The 24,382-nt window shown below is 57.4% G+C and overlaps 3 protein-coding genes across 6 annotated transcripts in view; all 3 read left to right on the top strand.

The window, feature by feature from the left end:
• The first annotated feature begins 757 nt into the window (after positions 1-757).
• On the top strand, positions 758-4,932 carry SLC39A3 (solute carrier family 39 member 3). Of its 2 annotated transcripts, none has more exons than XM_065652561.1 (3): positions 758-835; positions 1,488-1,818; positions 2,125-4,932. In XM_065652561.1, the coding sequence occupies exons 2-3, from the start codon at positions 1,612-1,614 to the stop codon at positions 2,857-2,859; spliced, it is 942 nt and encodes a 313-aa protein (XP_065508633.1). In that variant the 5' UTR covers positions 758-835; positions 1,488-1,611; the 3' UTR covers positions 2,860-4,932. The 2 variants fall into 2 exon arrangements, with proteins under 2 accessions (XP_065508633.1, XP_065508634.1); XM_065652562.1 differs by lacking the exon at positions 758-835 and adding an exon at positions 839-886.
• A 3,520-nt stretch (positions 4,933-8,452) lies between these two features.
• Positions 8,453-9,049, top strand: DIRAS1 (DIRAS family GTPase 1). The gene has a single exon (XM_065652687.1). The coding sequence runs from the start codon at positions 8,453-8,455 to the stop codon at positions 9,047-9,049; it is 597 nt and encodes a 198-aa protein (XP_065508759.1).
• A 3,607-nt stretch (positions 9,050-12,656) lies between these two features.
• Positions 12,657-24,382, top strand: part of GNG7 (G protein subunit gamma 7) — a 47,863-nt gene continuing 36,137 nt past the window's right edge. Inside the window, exons 1-2 of one of the 3 annotated variants that reach the window (XM_065652515.1) lie at positions 12,657-12,779; positions 23,469-23,527. The gene's annotated coding sequence lies outside the window, so the exon portion shown is untranslated. Of the gene's footprint in view, positions 12,827-23,468; positions 23,528-24,382 lie in introns of all 3 variants that reach the window. The other 2 variants (XM_065652516.1, XM_065652513.1) reach the window with 2 other exon arrangements.

Raw genomic sequence — 24,382 nt, forward strand, 5'->3', positions numbered from 1 at the left:
AAATGCTCCCCGTGGGTATCTCTGCAGCACAGAACAGGAGCTGTTTCTTTCCCTGGCTGCCTCCCCTGCTCCTTTAAGTTCCCTCCATCCCTTTTGTGTGACCTGACAAAGGGAAACATTTTGGGACCGTGGGACAGTGTGGAGAGAAAACACTCAATTATTGGAAATAAGGAAACTGTGGGGATTTTTCCTCTTTTTTTCAGATAATTTCAGGGCTGTTCCCCTTTCTCTTGGCCCTCTGTGCCCTGTTGTAGCTCTATTTCCTCATGTCTTTTGATGGTTGATTGTGTAGTTTTGGGTTTTGGTTTTTTTGTTTGTTTGGTTTTGGTTTTATGGGGTTGGGGTTTTTTTGGTTTGTGGTTTTGCGTGTTGTGTGGTGGGTTTTTTTCCTTTTTTATACTGCTGGGTTCAATGTGCTGCTCTCCCAGGGGAGGTGTTCCTGGAAGGCTGTGGCCAGTCCTTGCTGGAGGACATCAGATCACCTGGCTTTTGGTGATTCTGTGGCAAAAACAAACTGACTTTAAGGTTCATTTCTACTCTGCACGTAGCAGCTTGTGCTCATTTTAACCGAACTTACGTGTTTCTTTAACTAAAAGCGGCCGAAAACCCGCAGGAGCAGGAGATTTTTCTTTGCCCGGGCCCGCCCCGGAACCCACCGCCGCGCTGCGCGTTTCCCGCGGCCGCTCTTCGCCGGCGCCCCGCACCGGGCTGACGGGCGGCCCTGGCGGCCAATGAGCAGCCGACTTTCCCGCCGCGGCCAATGGGAGGGCGTCGTGGGCGGGCGCTGTGGCGGGGGCTGACGGGCCGCGAGCGAGAGGAGGGGGCCGTTGCCGGGGTAACCGGGGTGGCGGTTGGGGTGAGGCGGGGGCCGGGGCGGTTTCCTGAGGTAATGGCGGGGCCGGGGGGGCCTGGGAGGCGTTACGGGGGGGTCAGAGCGCGGCTGGGGGGCTGTTGCTGAGGTAACTGGGGCGGTTTGGGGAGCGGGGTGACGGGTGGGGGGCTCAGGCTGCCCGTGGAGCCCGTGTGTCCCCCCCTTCCCTGGAGCCTTCTGCAGGTTGACGCCTGTTTTGGTGGCCTGTCCCCAGCACCCCCCCTGTCCCCAGCACCCCCCCTGTCCCCAGCACCCCCCCTGTCCCCAGCACCCCCCCTGTCCCCAGCCCCCCCCCCCGTCTGGACTCGGGTGGATCCTGTTGCAGGATCGAGTGTTTTGTGTCTGTCCAGGTGCGGGTGTTTCAAACAAAACCTTTGCAAGCTGTGCCGGTTCTGTGGGGCCGCTACGATTCCTACACGGTTTTAAATTGCCATTTGCTGTAGTTAATTTTTTTCTTTGCTGGTTTCTCTCGTGTGAGGCGCTGCCTCTGTGACTTCCACACCTGTTACTTTGGGGAATTGAGGCGATTCCTGGCATGTGGTTTGGGGTACAAGGTGCTGTTCTATGCACTTGGTGCTTATATAGAAAAATCTCTTGGTTTTGCTCTTGTCCCCAGGTTTGGAGCCCAGGAGCAGCTTTCCCTCCAGCCCCGTGCTGTCCCCGGCCCGTGTGCCCGCTGTGACAGTGGCCAGAGGGGCCCCAGCAGCCGCCATCGCGGGGAACGTTCACCGGCAAGCGCGATGAAGATCGTGGTGGCCAAAGTGCTGTGTCTGCTGGGCATCTGCGTGCTCATGCTGGCCGGGTCCCTCCTCCCCGTCAAGATAATTGATGCTGATTACGAGAAAGCTCATCGCTCCAGGAAGGTCCTGGCCCTCTGCAATTCTTTTGGAGGAGGGGTCTTCCTGGCCACCTGCTTCAACGCCTTGCTGCCTGCTGTGAGGGAAAAGGTAACTCCTGATGAGCAATTTTAATGAATTTGTGCCCCTACATAGGTTACAGACCCCTGGAGGTGGGGAGCACCCTCCCTTCTCCTGCCCTGCAGTGGCCCAGGCCCCCAGAGCTCTGTCCCTGTGGAAATGAAGGGGAAGGGTCTGTGTCTTGCTGAAGTGGCCCATGAAGCCTCGTCAGAAGCATGTACAAGGGTATTAAAGCATCATGGATCAACTGAGTGTCCGTTTGGAGTTGTGTGGCCACAACAGGAATATTGCCCTTTAGAGGCGATTGATTCACTGTGGGTTTTTTCTTCATTCCAGCTCGATGAAGTTCTCAGGCAGGGGAATGTAACCATGGACTACCCAGTAGCTGAGACCATCATGATGGTCGGCTTCTTCGTGACGGTCTTTGTGGAGCAGCTCGTCTTGACCTTCCAGAAGGAAAAACCCTCTTTCATTGACCTGGAGACCTTCAACGCTGGTTCGGACGTCGGGAGTGACTCTGAATACGAGAGTCCCTTCATTGCCTCTTCCCGAGGACGCCCGTTGTACGGTGACCACGCTCACCACAGCCACGGCCTGAACATCCAGCAGCTGTCCCGCTCCAGCCCGCTGCGGCTCGTCGGGCTGGTCTTTGCCTTGTGCACGCACTCCATCTTTGAGGGCCTGGCCCTGGGCTTGCAAGAGGAGGGTGGCAAAGTTGTCAGCTTGTTCCTGGGTGTCGCCATTCATGAGACACTGGTGGCTGTGGCGTTGGGTGTCAGCATGGCCAGGAGCTCGTTGCTGCTGAAGGACGCGGTGAAGATGGCGGTGACCGTGAGCCTGATGATTCCCCTGGGTATTTCCATCGGGTTGGGGATCGAGAGTGCCCAAAACACAGCCAGCAGCATCACATCCCTGCTCCTGCAAGGCATCGCAGCAGGCACTTTCCTGTTCATCACCTTCTTTGAGATCCTTGCGAAGGAGCTGGAAGACAAGAATGACCGGCTGTTAAAGGTTCTGTGCCTGGTGCTGGGCTACGCGGCTCTGGCTGGGCTGGTCGTTCTCAAGTGGTGAGCAGGGGAGCGATGGGAAGCAAAACTCGGCTCCTTCCCCTGCAAACGCGCTGAGCTGAGCCCCCCTTCTGCTCAGGGGGACACTTGAAGCTCAACAGCCAAGCGGAACATCACAGACCGGGCACTATTTCAGTATCGACCTGAAGAAGGAGAATTTCCTCCTGTGCGCTCAGAGGGAGATAAAAATGAGGAGTGTCCCGGTGTGCGTGTTGTGAGGTGTTGTCCCTGCCTGCTGGCTCTGCGGGCGCAGCAGCTTGTGCAGAGATTAGCTGACACAAATGTTACGAACCCGGTTCTCGGGCTGTTGCCAGAGCTCCTCACGCGGTGGCTTCGCGGTGACCCACAGAGCTGCCCTGCTCCTGCACCCCCTTCCAAGACTCCCTGTCCTTCCCCAATGTGCTCTGGGCAGGTGAGAAACAGAAATAAAATCAAAAGCAGGTGTGATCAGGGATTGCACAGCTGCACTAAGCTGCTTTTGTGAGCTTAGTTTTGAGCAAAACCTGCCTCTAAGAGCTGCCAAAAATAACCTCCCCCTGAGGGCATGGGGTGCACCCCAGCTCCCCCTAGCAGAGCTCCCAGTTTAACCTGCTCTGGGAGCTCTTGGTTCTCAGTGATTAACAGAAGTGGGCTGCTCCCCGCTTCCTTCTCTTATCTCATCCATGTGTTGAGCATTCCCTGAAGAAAACCTCTTGCTAATAGATCAGTTAGCATATTGCTTGAAAATCCTCATGGCCCCTCCACAGCAGAGCCTGGGATCTGTTAAGTTTGTAAGAAAAAGGCAGCAGCAATTCCCAGTATTAATATTTTTAGGACAAATGCTTGTGTTTGGATGGTTTGCAATGAAACGGGTTTAGCTGTTGCCAGCAAACGCGTTTTGGGCTCACATGGCCACACTGTGCGACTGAGCCTCCACAGGGCCCTTTGTCGGTGTTTTCAAAGCAGAGTGAGCGCTTCCCCGGGGCTTTATGAACCAGTGGAAGGGCTGATTAGAGGCACTCGCAATCTCTCTGTGCCTCTGGAGCGCGTTCCCCGGGGAAGCTCAGCGTGCTGCCAATTTCCCCCCCATCATCCCTCGGCTTTGTCCACCCTGGTGATGAGCCGGGATCAGAGACTGGAGCCGGGAACCCGCGGCTGCAACATGAGAGTGGTTCCCGCTCCTCGCCAGGGATGTGTTTTAATTAGATGGAGCATTTGCTTCTGCAGTGGCTTCCGCAGGCTGAGCGGAGCGTTTGGGAGCACGGATGGAATCGTGATGCCGGCTCAGCCCTGTCATCGTGATCCAAGGCGCGAGGGGGGGGATGAGACTGTGAAGCAGCATCTTGGAGGCAGTGGTTGGCTCCACTGCAGCATATGGAGGCTGATGAGGATCATCTGACAGTTCCTGGTGCTCTGTATTTTAATTGCTGCAACGTACCAAAGTCAATTAATCTTGCTTGGAAAAACCTGGAGTGGAAGAGGGGGAGGGAGGGTTATTTTAGGCCTCAGATGACACAAATTAGCAGGGCTTGATGAGAATGTAATTTGCCTCGACGTGGTAAAGCTCAGTGTGTTTTTTTGCTTCCTGCAGGCAGCTCGTGCCTGGCAGCGTCGCTCCTGTCGCGGGTTTCTCTGTGCTGGAGGGACAGGTTGGGTGTGACACTGCGGGGGGACACAGTGCTGAGTGCCCCTTGTCAGGCACAGCCCCTGAGTTCTTGCCTCAAGCCTCTTAATTTCTGCAGCTAATGCTTTTTTTGTAGGGTCTATTTTTTCTCCCCATTTCTGGGCAAACAGGAGCATCTCCCAGGTGGGGCCCTAAGGGTGTCATGTATCCCTCATCTCCTCTTCCTCATCCTCTCTGTGATCCTGGGGCTGATGCACCAAAGCCAAGACAAGCTGATGATGGGAGGAGATAAAAAATCAGTGGATCTGCTGCTGTGAGGAGGGATTGGGGATGCCCTGTGGGGAGAAAGGGGCTGGACCCCCATCTCACCCCCTTTCTTCTGCTGGTGTTGGGGATCAGGGAGGGCTGAGCTCTTCCCCTATTCCTGGGGGTGCTCCCCAGTCCTGGGGGGGTTTATTCACCAGGGGGTGGTTGAGGCCAGCACTGTGGGGTTGGTTTAGGGGTGGAGGAGGGTGATTCAACCCCCTGCTCCCAATAAAGCCTCTGCCCTTTTCTATCTGTGTCCCTCTATTCTTTGGAGTCCCTGTCATTGTGTCCCTGAGCTGGGCCAAGCCCCCGGGGCAGGGGGTGGGGGGCAAATTCTATGGGGGGTTTTCTGGCCCTCCAGCCCCTGCCTTGTCCCCGCTCGGCATGGCTGTGACTCAGCCGGCAGCGTCCCCATTGCGTCAGGCCGGCGGGGAGCTGGGGACTGAATGAACTGGAGGAGGAGCCGCAGCCAAAATGATGAAGGAAACTCATTCATCCCCTCACACGAGTAGTATCTGAGCGCTGGGGGGGCCCGGGGGCTCCCCCGGGGGGGCTGCACAGTGGGAGGGGCTGCGGCTGCCAGCCCGCGCCCTGTCCCCGGGGGAAGGCTGGTGTCCCCATGCGGGCAGGTGGCCATGGCCCCCCCAATTCCCCCTGGGTCCTTCTCTATGGGCTGCGTGTTGCCGCCGCGGGGGTGCTGCTGTGGCCCCCCCCCTCCTCCGCCAGCAGCTATTAATAGCGGCTGCGGATTTTAATTGCTGCTGCTCAGGAGCGAGCGTGAGTCACGCAGCCCCCAGCCCCTGTCCCCAACCTCGGCAGGGACCTGCCGCCTCCCGGGGGTGCCCCCAGGCCCTGATTCCCAGTGATGGAGGCCCCAGTTCCCCCCAGGGGTCAGCTGGGGGTCCCGTGGCTGCCCCCCAAGTGTCACCCAAGGAGCCCCAGTGTGTCCCCTCACAGTGGGGCTGTGTCCCAGGTGCTACAGTGCTGCCCCTTGGGGTTTTGGGGTTCCTGACCCTGCTCTGTCACAGCACCCATGGAGGGGACACTGCGGGTGGGGACAGGGACCCCCACGGTGGCACTGTGCACGGGCTCCTGTGTTGGTGTGACCCAGTGACAGTGCAGGCAGCTCTGTCCCCAAAGCCAGACCCCACTGCTGGGGCCACCCCCAACTGCCACGGGGGCTTGTGTCCGTCTGTCCCCCTCGCCATCTGTGGGTCTCTGTCCCCATCCATGTGTCCCTGGGTTGAGCATCCCCGTCTGTGCATGCGTGTCCCTCTTCATGTCTCTCTGTGTCCCCACCTGTGCCCGTGTCCATGTGCAGTCCCTGTCCGTGGTCCCCATCGCTGTCCATGTGTCCCCATCCCCGTCCATGGTCCCCATCGCTGTGCCTGTGTCCCCATCCCCATCCATGGTCCCCATTGCTGTCCCTGTGTCCCCATCCCTGTCCGTGGTCCCCATCGCTGTCCGTGTGTCCCCATCGCTGTCCGTGTGTCCCCGTCCCTCGCCGCCGCCGCCGGGTCCCGGAGCTGCTCGGGGCTCAGCCCGGGGGTCCGGCGGCCCCGGGCGGGGCGGGCGCGGCGGGCGGGGCCGCCAGCGGGGCGGGATCGGTTCTGCGGCGACCGCACCGCACCGAGCCGTGCCGAGCCGAGCCGAGCCGTGCCGAGCCGAGCCGGCCCCGCCGCACCGCCCCGGGCCGGGCCGAGCCGCACCGAGCCGAGCCGGGCGCACCGGAGCCGCCGCACCGGGACCGCCCCGGGCCGGGCCATGCGCTGAGGCCGCCGCGCAGCCCGCAGCCAAGGGCGGATCCCGGGCAGGACACGGTGAGGCGGCGGCACCGCAATGCGACCGGCGCGCCGGGGGGTCGGGGGGAGCGGGGTCGGCGGCGCCGCCGCCACCGGGGGGGGCGGGGGGTGTCCCCGGCAAGGGCAGGGGGTCGGCCGGAGAGCGGGGCCGGGACCCCGGCCCGAGGCGGTGGGACCTTGGTCCTGTCCCTGCCCTCCATCCTCCCCCTTCTGCTGCCTCCATCCTGCCTCTTCTCCTGCCTCCATCCTGCCCCTGCATCTCCATCTCCATCCTGCTCCTCCATCTCCATCTCCATCACCTCCATCTCCATCTCCATCACCTCCATCTCCATCTCCATCACCTCCATCTCCATCACCTCCATCTCCATCTCCATCATCTCCATCTCCATCCTGCCCCTGGCCTGCCCCAGCCCCTCCATGCCAACCCCCAGACCCCAACGCCGACTGCTTCATCTCCTCCAGCGTTGGGGCACCAAGTGGGAGGATGCTGGGGGGGTTGCAGAGCCCCCCAGCAGCATCAGGCCCAGGCTGTGCCCCCGGCTGGCAGGTGGCCCCATCCCCAGGAGCCGGGGGAGGCCGTGGTCCGGACCCGCAGGCACAGAGGGATGTTTGGGGCTGGGGGGGGACACTGGGCACAGGCCATGGGGCCTTTGGGCACCCTTGGGTGCTGGGAAGGCCCCATCCAGCCACGGCTCCTGCTCCATCCCCGTCCCCCACGCACCAGCGACGCCTCCGACCTGGTGGGATCCGAGAGGGGCTTTTTTCTGCCAAGGGACCCTGCGATGTGACGAGCTCCTTGGGTGCCTGAGGCCGCGCTGACGGGCTCCTTCCCCAGCTCCAGCCCCTTGCCCACCTCGCTCTCCGTGCCAGTCCACGCCCGGGTGTTTGGGGACCCGCTGGGCTATCGGCGCTGCCTGTGGGACCCCGACCCGCTGGTGCCGTGGGGTGGGGATGCAGCAGCCGTGGGAAGGGGCCGGATCCCATGGAGGTGCCTGGGGATGAGGGGGCTGCCCGAGGCGCTTTGCTGTCCTCCCTTCCAGGCTGGCGGGTCCGTGAATTGAGGTTTCACACCCAGGGCTGCATCGCTTGGGGGGCACAAGCAGGGACCCTGCCCAGCCCTGTGCATCCCCTGCGAGGGGGCACCGAGGTTTGGCAGCACAACAGTGGCCGTGGGGGTGTCTGAACCTGTGGGCCACCATCCCACGGCCGTGCCACGCTCTGCCCGGTGCCCGCGGCTCCCTGCGCAGCCCTGGGGTGGGAGTGGAGTAGAGGGACAGCATGAGGCGGCACAGCACGGGGTAGGCCAGGGTGTCGGGGGGTGTCAGGGCACAGCGCGGGGTGACGGGGTGACAGGGTGACAGGCAGCATGGCAGGCACCGAGGTCTGTGTGTGAAATGGCACCTCCGTGCTCAGCAGCCGCTCATGGGAGAGCCAGAGGGGCCAGTCGTGGGCTCTGGGTGCCGCTGGGTCCTCAGCTGCCCCATGGGGCTGGTCCGGCTGCCCAGGGGCTCTGGGGGTCCCGTGGGCGCCTGGCACGTCCCCCCCCCGGCACGCTGCCCCAGCAGCCTCGGCCGCAGCTGCTGTGCCGGTGGCCGCGGTTCGGCCATATGGCCGCAGTGGGAGACTGGTAAAAATAGCAAATGCTGCTGCACCCCGGGTGGGCGGTGAGCGCGGTCCTGCCCCGGCCGCCCGGCAAGGTTGTCTCAAGGGCGTTGGGGGTCCGGGACCCCCAGCTGCATTGGCTCAGGAGCGGGGGCTGTGAGGCGGGCCGGGGGGGCTGCCCCGTTCTCCCCCCAGGGGGGTCTTTGGCGAAGCCCCCGCTCCCAGTGTGACGCCTCCCTCTGCCCTGTCCCTCGCAGCAGCGGCAGCAGCATCTCCGGGGCAAGATGCCGGAGCAGAGCAACGACTACCGGGTGGTGGTGTTCGGCGCTGGCGGCGTGGGCAAGAGCTCGCTGGTGCTGCGCTTCGTCAAGGGGACCTTCCGGGACACCTACATCCCCACCATTGAGGACACGTACCGCCAGGTGATCAGCTGCGACAAGAGCGTCTGCACCCTGCAGATCACCGACACCACCGGCAGCCACCAGTTCCCGGCCATGCAGCGGCTCTCCATCTCCAAGGGCCATGCCTTCATCCTCGTCTTCTCCGTCACCAGCAAGCAGTCGCTGGAGGAGCTGAAGCCCATCTACCAGCAGATCGTGCAGATCAAGGGCAGCGTGGAGAGCATCCCCATCATGCTGGTGGGCAACAAGTGCGACGAGACGCAGCGGGAGGTGGAGAGCAGGGAGGGGGAGGCCATGGCCAAGGAGTGGAAATGCGCCTTCATGGAGACCTCGGCCAAGATGAACTACAACGTCAAGGAGCTCTTCCAGGAGCTGCTCAACCTGGAGAAGAGGAGGAACGTCAGCCTCACCATCGACGGGAAGCGCTCCAGCAAGCAGAAGAGGACAGACAAAATCAAGGGGAAGTGCAGCATCATGTAGAGCCCCAGACTGGTCCCCACCCCCCTCCGGTCCCCCCCGTCCCTCCCCCCACGGCTGGACGTGGCATCGCAGCGGGGCCGTCCCCTCACCCCCTGTGCCATCACTGTGACTGCGCCGGAACGCCGCGGTGCCCGGGCTGCGCTCGCCCCGGCTCTGGGGGCCAAGACGGGGCGTCCCGCCGAGCCGAGGGGTGCACGACGGGACCGGGGACACGCGGCCGGGCAGCGCCGGGGAGCACGGGGGCGCACACCCCACACACACACTCTGCAGCACAACCGACGGCACCGGCCGGTCCCCGTCCCCGTCCCCTCCCCGTTGCGGGACCCCACGTCAAGTCCTCGCGGGCGGGAAGGACGGTGCAATGTGGGGGCGTCAGTGTCACCCTTGGGGACAGCCCCACGGCCCTGTCCCCACGCCATAGCGCTCTGCTCCCGCAGGCAGAGGCCCTGGGCAGGAGCTGCCCGCCCCGCGCTGCCCCCAGCCCCGTCCCGCTGCCGCAGCCCGGAGCCGCCAGCCCAAGCACAAAGCATCGGGTCCGAGGGAGGTCCTGACCCAGCACAATCCTGGTGAGCTCCGGCGGAGACCCCCGGCCCCCCCCGCGCTGCCCCTTTCCCGCGCAGGATGAGCCCCCGCAGCCCGGCTGAGCCGCGATGCCGCGGTGATGGGCACCACCGCTCCCGCCACCGTGCCAGCGTCCCCCCCCGCTCCCGCAGAGTCCTTGCTGGGGGGTGGCCCGGCCCCACACCCCGGGGACCCCTGACCTGCCCCCCCCAGCTCTGGTGCAGCCCTGCTTGTTCCCCCACGGCCAGAGCGGGGCCCCCGCCCTGTCACCAGCCCCTCGTCCCAGCGGGGTTTGTCCCCTTGCTCCGGCCCTGCTCACCCTCTGCCGGGGCCCCTGGGGCTGTCCCCAAGGGGGTGGTGTCCCCAAGGGGGTGGTGTCCCCAAGGGGGTGGTGTCCCCAAGGGGGTGTCCCCGGGCAGGTTGGGCCCCTGTGTTTCTCCCAGCTCCCTGCCCCCCCTGCCCCAGCTTTTTACAACACGACCCAAGCGCCCAGAGGACAAGGTGACATGACGATGTAGCCTTTATTCTAGAAATAGTCTTCCTTCAATAAAGAGATGAGAAATGCTCCTGCGTGCCCGGGGCAGGGACGGCTCAGCCCGAAGGCGTGAAAGGAGGGATGGGGGTGCACGTGTGTGCATGACTGTGCATGCGTGCGTACGTGTGTGCATGACTGTGCATGCGTGTGTACGAGTGTGCATGACTGTGCATGCGTGTGTACGAGTGTGCATGTCTGTGCGTGCATGTCTGTGCATGTGCCAGCACGCACACGCGTGTACAAGCGCCTGCGCCAGTGCACGCGCATCCCTTGAGCGCACACGTGCGCATCTCGTGTGCACGCGTGGGTCCCTGTGTGCCCTGGCAGCCCCCCCGCCGGTGGGTGCCCCCCACCCCTGGCTGCCAGCTCGGGCTGGCGTCCTCGTGGGGAGGGGGTGGGAGCGCAGGACGTGCGTCATCACGCCTGTTGCCATGGAAACCAGCTGCTCCCCGGGTGCGGGAACCGCGTGGGCACGTGTGCGCGGGCAGGGGGAGCGGGGGCTGCAGCCTGCAAGGGCCTTGGCAAGGGCACGGCTCCAGGGGGGGGTCACGGCTATGTGGAGATGGTCACGGCTCTGCTGGGATGGTCACAGGTCCGTGGGGATGCTCAGAGCTCCATGGGGACCGTCACAGCTCCACAGGGATGTCCCAGCTCCCTGGGACCGGCCATGGGAACCGCTCCTGTCCCCATGTCCCTCCGGTGGGCTGGGGGCAGCCGGGACCTTCAGTGGGTGCCAGGGCTGGAGGGTGGGGCAGGCACACGTGGGTGCGGGGACACTTGGTGCCGGTCCCCACCCTGACTGAACAAGCGAGCGGGGGGACGAGCCGGGGTGCAGCCATTTCCCGTCACCCCCCAGCTGATGAGGAGCCATCGCTGCAGCCCAAAAAATGCTTAAAAGCACAAAACCAGCGTTTGGGACTCAAACCAGCTCCTGGCACCATGCGGCACGCTGGGACCTGGTGGCTGTGTGGGACAGTGTCCCTCGTGTCCCCCCCAGGGAGAGCAGCGGGGGGGGGATCTTGGCAACCCGCGGGGCACCAGCCCAAAGCTGGGGGTTACCCCCCGGTGCCCCCAGTGCAGCCCCATCTGTGGCCAAAGTGGCTTAATAACAGCACGACAGGGCATATGGGAGCAAACGGGATTAGGGGAAAAACCAGCCTCTTCCCGTTAACAGGATTACCGGGTGTTCAGCCCAACCTTCGCACAGCCGGCGTTGGGGTGCGCTGGGCCGTGGGGCCCCCCCGCGGTGGGGGGAGCTGGTGGGGACCCGCGACGTCCCCATCTCATGGGGGACTGGGGACTGCAACTGGTGCGTACTGGAGTGGCCTAGCCGCACGCCAGCGCAGCACTGGGCTGTACTGGGACGCGCTGCCAGGGAGCGATGGCCGCGGCATCCCCTGCCCAGGGACGCGGCTCTGTCCCCCCGCGGTGACTCCCGTGGGGGACCCCGCGCCCCCCAGCCCAGCGGGGCTGCAGCTGGGAGCCTGGTGGCACCGGGAGGAATCAAAGCCTCGATTCACGGCCGAGCGTGATTTCCTGCTCCCCCGGCGCTGCCAGCGTGACTCCCGCCCGCCGCTGATTCATCCCCCCGGACTGTCCCCTTGCTGCGCAGGGACAGCGCGGGGGACACCGGGGCTGCAGCCCCCGGCCCCTCCCGGAATGAGCGGGAGCAGCCCCAGGGCTGCTGCACCCAGGGCCAGAGCACCGGGGGGACCCGGGGGGACGGTGGGGTGGGGGGGCTCTATCCGGGGACACAGGGCTGACCTCTCGCCCCCACCCCACAGGCTGCCGGGCACTGCAGCCCCCGGGCAGAGCCTTTCCAGCCCGGGGGTTTGGGGGGTTCGGGGTGCCCCGAGTCCCGCAGAAGGGCTGCCGGGGGGGAGGCGGGTTTCAGGCCGGCCAGGGGCTCTGCCACCCCTGCGCTGGAACGGGGAGGCAGGTTTGAAGCCACCGGTGACTCGGAGCAAGATTCATCAGGAGGGATCCAGCAGCGGCGACCTGCGGCCCGTCCCCTCCCCGGCTGGCCCGGGGCAGCCACGAGGAGTCCCGGGGACACGGCCGCGCTGCACCGAGGGCCCCGGGGGAGGATCCGGGGGGTGGGATCCGGGGGGACCGGGATCCGGGGGGACCAGGGGGTGGGATCCGGGGGGACCGGGATCCGGGGGACCAGGGGTGGGATCCGGGGGACCGGGGGGGGGGATCCGGGGGACCGGGGGTCCCGCTGCCTCGCGCTCCAGACCGCACGTGCCGCCGCAGCGCGCCCCCTCCCCATGACGGCCAGCTCATGAATATGAACGACTCATATTTGCATACACCCGCCCATTTCTCCGCCCCTCGCTCTGATTGGCTGCTGCCCCCGCCGCTCCGCAGCCGTCCCCGCCCCTTCACCGCCCTCCCTCCGCGCCGCCGCCTCAACCGAACCCGGCGGCAGCGCCCAGCCCCGCCTCCCCCTGCGTGCCCCGCGGCGCCGGCGTTCATTGGCGGGCAGCGCTGCCAGTCGGGCGGTGGGGCGGGGTTAGCCGTGCCCGCTCCCGGCCGGGGCTGGGCAGCAGGGTTGGTTGCGCGGCGGCGCTGGTGTCTGAGGCGGCGGCTCCCGCTCCTCCGCCCCTCGGTGCCCCGGCCCCGCCGAGACCGGTGAGGAGCCGCCCGCGCCGCGGGGACTGAGGCGGGGACGGCCGCTGGTGAGCGGGTGGGAGCCGCCGGCGCAGGCCGCGGCCTGGCGGAGCCCCCGGGGCCCCTCGCGGCCCGTTGCGGCCCGGGCGGCGGGGCCGGGGTGGGGGGGCTGGCGGGGCCGGGCGAGGGGCCCCCGGGGCGGCTCGGGGCGGGTCCTGAGGGCGGCGGTGGGGCCGAGGGGGACGCTGGGGATGGGGGTTGAGGGTCCTGGGGCTGCCGGTGAAGGAGTTGGGGTGAGGGGGCCCCAGGGCGGGGCTGGGGAGGGGGTGGAGGGGAGGGGGCTGTGGGGTGAGGGGGTCTGGGGGGTCCTGGGAGTCCCGTGGGGTGAGTTGGGCTGGAGTGACGGGGTTCGGGGGGCGTGGGGGCCCGGGGGTGCAAGGCTGTGAGAAGGGGAACCCCTGGGCAGGTCCGAGGGGGAGCCTGGGGTGGGGGTTCAGAGGCCCCGGGGGTGCTGGAGCTGGTGGTGGAGGAGTGAGGGGCAGCTGGGGGTGTCTGGAGGGGGTCACAGGGGCTGGGGGGGCTGTGCAATTTCTGGGGGCGTACACAGAGAGGGGCTGTGCTGGATTGTGGGGGGGCCCGAGTTCTTTGGGGCGCTGCAGCGGGAGGGGATTAGGGGACGGGGGTGCGGCTGGACCTGGGGGGCGAGGGCACCTCGGGCTTTCGGGGGGCGCAGATCAGAGGGGGCAATTGTGACCGAGCAGACACAGCTCAGCGCCAGGGACTTGCGTGACTTACCGGGGAATGGGTCCGGACCGTCTCTCGGGGTGCAGAAGGAAGTTGCAAAGCTCGTCGGAAGGTCTAATATCACATAATCTACTTGTGTTTTTACTGCGAGTCAATGGCCGGTTGGTATAGAGAGGAGGGTTGTGGGGAGAAGGGCAAAATAGCTGGAGGAGTTGATGGCTGGCGAGGACAGCAATGGAAACCTGCCCGCGCTGGGCCGTGCTTGGGAGGCATTAGTGAATTGTAGTGCGCGGGTTACATAAAGGAGGGGTAGCTGCAGCGTCGGGATTTTCTATATTATTGAGGTAGAGCGAAGTAGAGGAGATAAGTGGGTGCGTAGACAAAGAAATCTGTCTCCTTCTCATTTCTAAATAGAAATGTGCGGAATGAAAAGCCGGATCCTGGCAGGTGCCGTTTTGGAGGTTTAGGAAGGGAAGTGCAGGCTCTGGAGGTAACGGGACTGGACGGTGACCCAGGGACTGGTTCAGGAGCTGGGGACCCAATCCCTGCAGCTCATTTTCTTCAGGTGCAGGTGAATGGGATTTACCTCTTTACTGGGCCATTGCCATCAGGTGTGGCCTCAAATAAAACTGGTAGAGATTATTCCGCTCTAAGACGCGTTCTCTGTTACTGCTTGTAAATAAGGCAAGAAATTATTGTGGCTTTGAAGATGCTGAATTATCTTTAATGTGTTTTTTGGGGGAAAACTGAGAACCTTCAGGTTTGTTTATAGCGGTGAGCTTCTTGTAAAACTGACCTGGACAAGCACAACGGTGGTGGTTCCTACCAGGAGAAAAGCTGACTTGTGGTAAACCACAGAAGTTGGTAACTTGATATTTAGTTTGTAAGTAAACTTGAGACCTTTTAGGTAATTGCTTGGTTTTCCTTAACATTCTGCTTTTCAGCAACTATTTGCTTCTCAAGCACATAGTGCTGAGCTCAGACCTTCGTCCTTTGGAGGTTTGGGGTGTCTTGGTGGGACATCCCGTTGTGTGCAGGCAGATGGGTTGGGAACGAAATCAGCTGCGTGATCCTGAAGGAAACGCGCGGGAGCTCCGTGGCTACGTAACGCCATCCATCACATTCTGGTTGTAGCCAGTACGGGGGAAAACGCACCAAAAAAGCTGGATCGATATGTTCAAATAGAGCTCATTGTCTGAGAGGTTTTCTTCTGCCATCTGTAGCTGCAAAACAAATGCAGATAGCTCTTTTGTGCGGCTGGGGTATTGTTGTGGATTTGAATGATTTACACAGGAGGCGCGTTGCGATGTACCTACCGTTTTTTCCTCTATATCCATCTTATCCCTGGGTATAGTATTTAGCTGGTGTTACTTAAGGTAATTAATGCTTTTTGCTGTCTTAGGAAGGCGTTATCCCTCCTCAAAGGCAGGGGGACGGCAGCACTCCAGGACACGGATTCCTCTGGGTTCAAACAGGACAATTCAGCGGGCGGGAGGGGAGCATGCGGCTCATCACCCGGCTTTTGCCTTCCTGCCTTATTTCCTTCTCCGCGAAATGGAGATAGCTGCCCTGGGAGAAGTTCATTAGCCTTAACGAGGCGCTCGCCTCCTGGGCCTGTGGTCCTGCTGCTTGGCCCTGGACTCGGCTCCAGAGGAACTGGACGCTCTGCCCTGTGGAAAATCCTGATTTTTTTATTGCTGGGAACCACCGTTCTCCGCTTCCTTGCATGCAAGGGAGGCAGCAGAAGCTGCCAGTGACAGGGAATCGTGGCTCTCCCTGCCAGGACTCGTCCCGTCAGCGCTGGGGTTGGTCTGCAGGGTTGGCCGTGCGCCTAATTAATTACCCTTAGAATGGCCTGTTTTGGGTAGGGCTTGAAATAGCCGCTTTTCCACTCGCAGGCGGCCAGGGGAAGTTTTCTTTGGCGTTTTTGGGAGGAGCTGGTGAAGGGCAGAGCTCGGGCGAATTGAGATGTGGAGGTCTAAGGGTTGAACTTGGAGGTGGAAAGTTCTCTGTAATTGCTCAACTATCACTCAAATTATTTTCTTAGTTTAGCCCCGGACCAGAAATCTTTGGTGGGATCCCGTGCATATAGTGAGTTTCTGAATTTCCCAGTTGTAGCATCTCTGGCTTCCTTGGACAGTGTGTGTGTCGGTCAGTTCCTCTCACCTGTTGCCAGATAATGTGATATATTTTCTTTCTCTCTTATGAGTTTCCTAGCTTGATGTGCAGAACGTCAGAAGAAATTAAATTGGGAAGAAAATATAAATCCAGATCCCTCCTGTGTGGTCTGGCCACCCTCGCAATAACGACAAGCCAGCAAAACTGGAGAGAGTGTTTTAAAAAAATTAATATGTCTTAGATTTGCCCGCTGAGTTTGGATTTAAAAAAAAAATTGCTAGAACTGGAAGGGCCAGACTTTGCTTTTGGGTACTGGCTGGAAGCTTCTGACCTTGGATTTTCCCCGTTCTCATCTGCTCGTTTCTGCTCCGCGCTGCTAAAAGGCCCTTTATTAACACACCCCAACAAACAGGCCATTGTGCAACGCAACCGTGTTTTCATTTTAAACATGGTTTGTGAAAGTTGCTCATGACAGTCGCAAGTTTCCCGTATGTAAAATTTCTCCCCGGTGAACCCATCGGTTCGATAAGCGCTTTAAAATGGGGTTTGGAATTGCGCAGTCGTGCTGCCGGCCCCGTCCCTCCCGCTGCTGCTCCTCCAAAATACCTGAAAAGCCACGAACTAACTTAAAAACCACCTAGAAGCGATCACGACAACAAAGTCATTTGAAAAGGCGGAATCTAGCGATGTGCAGTTAATTCTTCATGCGAGAAGAGCGGCCCCTCAGCTAAAGTATCGATTAATCTTTGTTTTCGGGGCGTAGGAGGTGGATTTTTTCCTGGGAACGAGTTTTGGATTCGGCTGATATTTCAAACTCAAACGTGCTTGAAGTCTCCAGCGGCTTTGGATGAGGTTTTTGTGCAATGGGTGGGGAGGGATTGGCTGTGATGTTTTTAAAAAAAAAAAAAAGGAGGAAATTCAGGCACAGTGTTAATGCTGAGACACAAAACAGGAAATTTAGTTAAGGATTATGGGGTTTTTTTGTAATTTATGGTATGTTTTTCCCTCTTCTAACGGACAAGAAAAAGTTTTAAAGTACTCCAGCTTGCTTTCCGAATTTGCAGCTAAAGATAAATTTAAATGGACTTTTAAGAAGCTGTAAAAGCAGAGAAACCTCAGTAACTCCTTTGTTCTAATTTCGTTCCACAGAAAGCTGGGGGTGGGAAGCCAGAAAACAGCCCATGTAAGAGTAATTTTAAAAATATCTCGCTCATGATGCGAATGTCCGAGGAGCAGCAAGGGCTGTGGCCTCTATTTTTAAAGATATAGAATAGTTGTTTTGGTTTGTGCTTTATTTTTTGAGCCCTGCAGGCTTTTTGTCCATTTCTGCCTCTTCTGCTATTAGAAAAATGCACGAGGTCGAAATGTTGCTTGTGTGTTTTAACCCTTTTCAGCGTGTCCTCGGATTTCTCCAACTGCTTTTGGGAGGTTATTCCTGTTCTAGTCACGGTTATTCTCGTCTCCTCCGCTCTAAGGGTAACTTCTTTATTTATTTTTTTTTTCTGCTGGCAAAGGGTCCGTGTTTATGCTCAATAAATCATGACATATCGTGACTTCTCTTTTCAGTTACTCGCTGTGAATGATGGTACAGTTCCCAAACACAAATGTTGGGAATTTGACGTTACTAAGTGGAACGCGCCAGCGTGTTTTCTGCTTAAGGTACCAGAACTGTAGCTTAGAAATGGGGAAATAAATATCCAGTAAATCATATTCTTTATATGAGATTTTTTGAAGGTGTCTGCTTTGAGAAGCAAGAAAGGATGAGAAGAATGTATGAAAATAAAGAAATATTATCTGGCAGCTGAGAGCAGGTTGGTGATGTGCGAGACTGAGAATGGAATTAAGTTTGGAGGTGAAGCTGCGCAAGAGTGGAGATCCACGTGTGGATGGTCTTTAAACCGTATTTTTTTCGCGTGGTCAGGGAATCACTAAGCTTAATTTTATCTGTTTTGTTGGTTTCTCGGGTGTTTGTTGTTAAACAAGGAATTCAGAAGGTAAATAAGCAAAGAGGAGCCTTGGCCTTGTGCTCCAGTTGTGGTCCTGAGTCAGGTGAAGGTGACTGCGGGTGGGACGGGATTAGATGCTGCTCACTACAATGATTTACTGGTTGTTTTATTTTTTTAGACAACACCTAGAGATTGTTTTCAGGTGAATTTGACTGTAAGAAAAGCTCTTAAAGAGGAATGTGAAAGCACTTGGCATAAACTAACCTCTCATCATATCTTTCTCTTCCAATTTAACACCCCGCCCTGCTTTGCCCTCAAACCTTTTCCAGCCCCGTTGGTTTTTCCGAACACGGCGTCTGTCCATCACCAAACCCGTACGTGCCATCAGTTTGGACCAGGTGTGTTTATTTTGCGCAGAGTGCCAGTTTTTCAGGAAACAAACACGATTCAATGTTCTTTGCCTGTTAAATCCCGCCCTGAAGGGACTTTGCTGCAAAGATCTCTCTGGGAAAGGCACCGAAATCTGGTGTTTTCTGCTGATTTACGCTGCAGAGACGCAACGCCGAGTTCATTTGTCGGCGCTCAAATACACGGCGTTACGGCGCCTTGTAGAAACTTGTCGAGCTTAGAGCTCCTGTTGGTGCGTGCGATAAATTGCAGATAACGCTTTGTAAAGGCAACGACGGGAAAATACGCAGCGTTTTTAACACAGGGTGAACGAAAAGAGTTTCCCGTTCGTTAGAATAGATCCGAGAGGAGCCGATGCGGGTGCCGGCAGCAGCTCGTGCTCCCAGCATAGCAATGCGGGTTAAACTGGGCCAGCCCTCTGCCACGGGGCACACACCTCTGCAAGAGTAGCCTGTGGGTTCGGAGAAGTAATTATTTCCTAACAGCCCTGTGGGGCACGAGCAATTCAGCTTACAGAGGACAAAGAAGGGCTTGCTCCAGAACGTTAGTTAAAAAAAGGAAAAAAATTGTGTGCGTATGAGCTGCAGCTGGTGACAACTTGACTAGAATTTAATTTGTCCGGGCATTGTTGGTGGCAGGCGGCGGGGACGGCGTGAGGAACGATTGCTGACCCGATAGAGCTTTTGTGGTTTAATTGCAATGGGAGTCGGATCGCGTGAGCTGGGAAGGAGCCGAGTTGCTCCCATGTCGGAGCTCCCGAGCTGGTCCCATCGTCTCGGAGCTCCCGAGCTGGTCCCATCTCAGACCTCTGGCCCCTCATCTCACGGAGCTCGTTCTTGTGGCAATTAAAGGCTCTCGGTGACCCCTCCAGTGCTCGCTTGGGTCGGTATGAACTGGAAGAAGTCGACACTTTTGACTGATGGCAAAATCCTTCTTTCTCTGCTCGCTAATTAGATGGTTAATGTTCCTTTGCCTTATTATCCCACCCTCAGCTTTCCTTTCTGGGGATCTCGGTTGACTCTTTCAAGATGAGCAGTTAACTCTTGCATTTCTTACATAGCCTAAAACCAACCTGCTCTTTTGGTCCACGTTTGTGAAAAGTATTTGTGGCGCGTATATGTGAAGAACGAAATTATACGCTCTAGATTTAACATTTTTGTTAGGAGTATATATGGTATTGACTCAATCTTAGCGTTGCATCAATTTTGTTCTCTTTCTTTCTGCTTTATGGCTATTTCTGGGGACAATTCCAGCATAGACTGCGTTGCCAGAAACAGGGTTCTTGTCAGGAAAGAGGCGATAGATCCTTTCCTGCTCGTGGGTGAAGAATAGCCCAGGTAAGACTCTTTTTCCCATTCCAGCAGTGCAGTGAGTGACCTACAATGCAGTGGCTTTAATTTCATTTTAATAGTCTCAGCAACTCCAAGCCCATTAATGCAAGTAGACCTGGCTTTGCTTGAAAGGGTTCTGCACCCTCTTGCAAAACTTAAAAATCCATGAATTTTTTTTTTTTAAAGTGTGAAAAATGCTGTTCTCTTGTTATCTGGAAATAGTTTGCACCTTTGGAGTAATATTATTTGGCAGCGCTGGAGAGGCACAGTGCTCAAAATAGCAGCAGCTGCCATGGGCCAGGATGGAGCGGAGTCGAGTGAGTTGCGTTGTCAATCACGGGAACATAAATCCAATTCCACCTGCAGATGAGCATTCCTGAAATAGCAGAGGGTTGTCAACCAACAGAGGAGATGTATTGTGTGCATCTCTTTGTGCTGTTGCTGCACTCCCTTCGTACTGCGCTGAGGAAAAAAAATAAGTTAAAAGTTGCTGCGGTTTAGCTGGAGAGAGTCACCGCTTCCTACTCTCTTAAGTAAATAACAGCCGGGAGAGGTTGTTTGGCCCAGAACTGTGTGTTTTGGAGGTGAAATAAATCTGTCCGCAGACAACCCACCCTGGTTAAAACCCGCGCTACTCCCTGATTTTTGGAGGAAGGTTCTGCCAGCCTGGGGAAGATGCGAATGTCTCCAGGGTCAGGAAGAGCTCTTGGGGCAGGAAATCTCATTTGAGGCTTAACAAAGCCAACTGGTGGGGTAGGAAACTGGGGAGCGCCCTGGCCCCGGGGGGAAGTGTTGCTGGAGGTGACAAAGTTCGGGGCCTTTCTGAATCTTTAATCCCGGCAAGTGCTCCCGAGGCATTTCGGGTTCAAAGTTCTCCCACCTGCAGGTGTTTTTCCTGGAGTTTGAGCAGCCAAAAAGCCTCTGGTGCAGCTGTTTTGTTTTTTTTTCTTTAAAGAGCTTCCTGAATCCGCCAGCTTTCTGCATTGAACCGTTTTTCCTTGATTTAATCGTGCCATTCTTGAAAGCGTTGTCCCCTGCAGAAATCAAGCCTTCCTCCTTCATATTTTCCCTGCAATATGCTGTATTTACGGGTTCAAATTCCTGCGGGGGCTGATCGTGTGGAGCTGGCGCCCTGGGCCGGGTTCTGAGCGATGTCGACAACTCGTCCAAGCACTACTTGAATTTTTGTCACATACACGGTAAAAATTAATCAAATGCAGCATTTTTTTTCTCTTTCTAATTACTGCAAAAGGGCTCTCTGGCCATGTTTCAGGCTCCTTGGCCACTCGCTGTGAGCGGAATCGCGCTGCGGATTCCCGTCCCTTCAAACCGCGCAAGGGACCTGCTGGCTCAACCCGGAGCCTTGTGCTAATTAAAAATGAAATATAACGGCTGGGTGGGAAGAAGGTTGGTCTTGGATGTTTTCCACTTAATCCCGTAATGGTATTTGGGAGACTTTTGTCCACATCTCCTGTGTTTCTTCCGCTGAATTTTGGCTGATACCTGAGCTTGCTTGCAGGTTGCATCTGACCAGGAGTATTTCCCCTCCCAAGCACTGGTAACACTTCTTTTTTTTAAAAGGCCTGTTCAAGCACAGCAAGGCTTTGTTATGTGAGTAGTTTTACTATAGATACAGGGTCTGGAGATTAAGAACAAACAGCTCTGTTAAAAAGCAACTAACATACATTTTTGTTTTGCGGCGCTGTCCTGTAATCCCAAATAATTTTTCTCTGATATTTCAGCGTGGAAAGCGGTGCCGTTTTGTTACCTGCTGGTGCCGTGCGGGGTTTTGCCCTCGCGTTGGTGCAAAGGCAGCGGGTCCCGTGTGTCCTGCAGAGGCACCTTTTTCATAGTCATTTGGACTTACTATTTTTTTTTTGCACTTAAATCTGTTTATAACATGTTTCTGAATGCCAGGTCTGTTTTAACAGGGTTATTTGGAAGGAAGGAAGGAGAGGTTTGGTGAGGATGGTGCAGATGGCACTTGGATGCAGGTTTTCTCCGTGCTCATCCGTGGAGCCTACACACCGCTGGTAGCAAAGAGAAGAAACAATTTAAATCAACCTAAAACATCTGGCACCTCCATTTCTGTCTCTTGGGGGATCCCGAGCATGCTGCTTTGTCACACAACAGTGCGCTCCGGGTTGGTTTCCCCTCGAGCAGTGGGGTTGACACGTTTCACATTTCAATTTTGTTTGAAGAACAAACAGGTGACCATTTCTAATTCAAATTTCTCTCGTTTCCTGCGAAGCCGTCCCCTCCGCAGGGGAAACATGGCAGAGCCATAACAGGAACAAGCAAACGTCCCGCGCTTCCTGGTGACCGCAACGGCTCCGCTGCCTCGAAATGCATCACTGCTTTGCTCTATCGCTAGCTGACTTTTATCTAGGGTGGTTTTTACTGTTAATGATTAGACATTAAACAGTTCCCTCTAGAAACAGGCTCTGCCGCTCCTCGTCCTCAGCGCCCGCAGCATCTGTTTTAGTGCCGTTGCCATGAAAACACGCCGAGCGCTGGCAGCCGCCCTGGTGTTGCCCTGTGGCCCCTTGCACCACCAGCCGTGATTACCCACTTGTTTTTATCGCACCTTAAAGGAAACCCAAGCTTGCAGAAGATTTACCTAGAATAACATTCATATTCTCTACTCCCTGTGTGGTTTTTTTTCCCCCATTAAACGTCCTGGTGGAAATGAGGTGTTGCTCTCCTAGCAGCTGGAGGAGGTTTGATCTCTGGTCAAGGCTCGGAGAGGTCTCGGTGGCCTCCTGTTTGCAGGGCTTGGCTGTTGGAAATGCTGAGGTGACTGCCTGTCACCAGGAATTAAGCACTAAAGTCGTATCTGGAGCTTTGGACACTGCGCAATGTCAACACGATCGTGGCGGGGATATTTACCCTGAAGTCAATGACAAATCTGGGCTGTGATGTTGGCGGAGCCAGGGTTTTATCAGAGGCATTTGCAAAGGTATCGACGCAACGTTGTGAAGGTTCCCGGCAAAAGGTTTGCTAGTGAATCACAGCTCTGTAACTGGGCACGCGCCTACCCCAAGTTCTGGTTTTTCTGTTGTGATTCCAACAAAAACCAGCCCAAACCCAAACTGTTTGTGTGAGGGCAGCGTTAGGGCTGGGGCTGCAATGAGGACGTGAGGACAGCATTGGGATCTTTGCGTGGCCCCATTTGTGTCCTGTCATTGTCACTTGTGCCCTGCTGGGTGGTGTTTGTGGGGCCAGAGCTCCTTAGGTCCAGCTTGGTGAACCTGTACCTGAGATTTCCCCGGTTTCCTTCTCTGGTTCTCGTGTGATGGGTCCAAATTCCACATTTTCTTTGTCAGATTTCATTATCTGCCACTTGACAAAGGAATATAATGCAGCAGTTTTCCTAACCTAAATAGGGATTCTGAATTACTGTATTTGCAGCTCCCCTTTAACATGTACTTAATTTAAGTGTGTAGGCTTTTTAATTTGATCATTGTGGGGAGGAACAAAGAAACGAAATGCTGCAGATATGCCTTCCTCTTCCCTTTCTTTAGCTAAATCTTTGTCATTCCTTTTTTCTCTTTGACTCCCCTGAGTTGCTCAGGTGGTTTTTCTCTAGTTTCTTTTGTTGTAGGTCCTCTATTGCAGCCTTACATCTTTAGAAATACATAATGTGTGTATGTGACTGCTCCCTTGCCTTCGCAGCACCGTTGTTGTCAGCGTATGACAAATAACATGTGAGTGATGGCTGACTAAGCATTCTGAATATTTCTTCGTTCTTTGTGTGCCTAATGATGGGGTTTTTTTCCGCATAGGGAGGTAGGGGATGGTGTCTGTGCCAATGGAGCCATCTTCAGCCTCAGATATGAAATTGCAGTGAGCGCAGCCGAGCACCGTAGCCACGAAGCTGCTGATCCTTGTGTCCGTGTAACATGTCCCTTGTACTTTAAATAGTTCTGTAATAGCCAAGTCCCGCCTGGCTTCAAGCAGGGAGAAAACGGCGCCTGTGTCGGTGTAAAAGGGTCTTTGTGGCCATATGGCTACTGCGTCTGCCTTCCTTACATGAAAAGGGGAAAAAAAAAATAGGTGTGAGGTGCTTCAGCTGGTTGGATCAAAGCCTGATGCTCGGGGTAGCAGCCGTTCCCTGCAGGAATGTTTTAATTGCTGACAACTCTCTCCGTTTCCTTCCCTAGGAGAGCTGTCCTTTTCCTGCCTTTGTGCTGAGGGAGGCGAGCGAGTGCGCTCCGAGCAGGTACGTTCACACAGCACAGCACAGAGCCGGGGGATTCTCTGCACCCCCGTGTCCTTGGTTCCCAAAAGCGGGGCTGTCCCACGGGCTGGGCGGTGGGACCGCGCGAGCAGTGCGCTCGGAGCTGCTTTGACCACGGGAAGGCGTTAAATGGCCGAAATTACCCCCAGGTCACGCAGAAAACTGACAGGTAGCTCTTCCCTATAAGCTGGAATGCTTTACGTTCTTCTTCTGTGACGACCATTACCATATCACAGTATCATCTAACAGTATGTTATCATATTCTCCGGACTAGCCACACTTGTGCCATGCTTTATCTACTGTGCCATTCCAGGTGAAAACATTCAAGTCTTGATAAACGGACCTTCAAGGTTATTAGTCAAAACTGACCTACCTTAGGAGCAGCTCTTCCACCAGGTGTTTGCGCTTGCTTCCTCAAAGCAAAATACCAACCAGGGGAGCGTTACTGGTGCTCTGACTTGCCTCTTTGGCAGAAATTAGCGATGCCAACAGTGTGGTGGGTCTTCAGCGTCCATCTGTCCGTGGGGCTGGTTTTGGAGTCTCCAAGAGAGGGCACTGTGTCCCTGGCAGCCACGGGCGGCATCTGAAAAACGACATTAGTCTCCAGAAGGCTGAGACAGCACCGAGTCCCTGGAACCATTTGAAATGAGTAATTGACTGGCAGACTCGTTAGCAAATGTATTAGGAGCTGCGTATCCTCGCGTGACCGTCGGTCCTTTTCCCAGATGGTGGTGGGGACATGGCTGCACTTCCTCTTGCCTCACTTTCCTAAAAAAATGTCCCGTCTGTCCCACTTGCGTCACTTTGCCCTACTTTTTGCACTTGGTGTCTCCTCCA

The sequence above is a fragment of the Caloenas nicobarica genome, chromosome 27, assembly GCF_036013445.1.
Source record: "Caloenas nicobarica isolate bCalNic1 chromosome 27, bCalNic1.hap1, whole genome shotgun sequence".
Taxonomy (NCBI): Eukaryota; Metazoa; Chordata; class Aves; order Columbiformes; family Columbidae; genus Caloenas; species Caloenas nicobarica.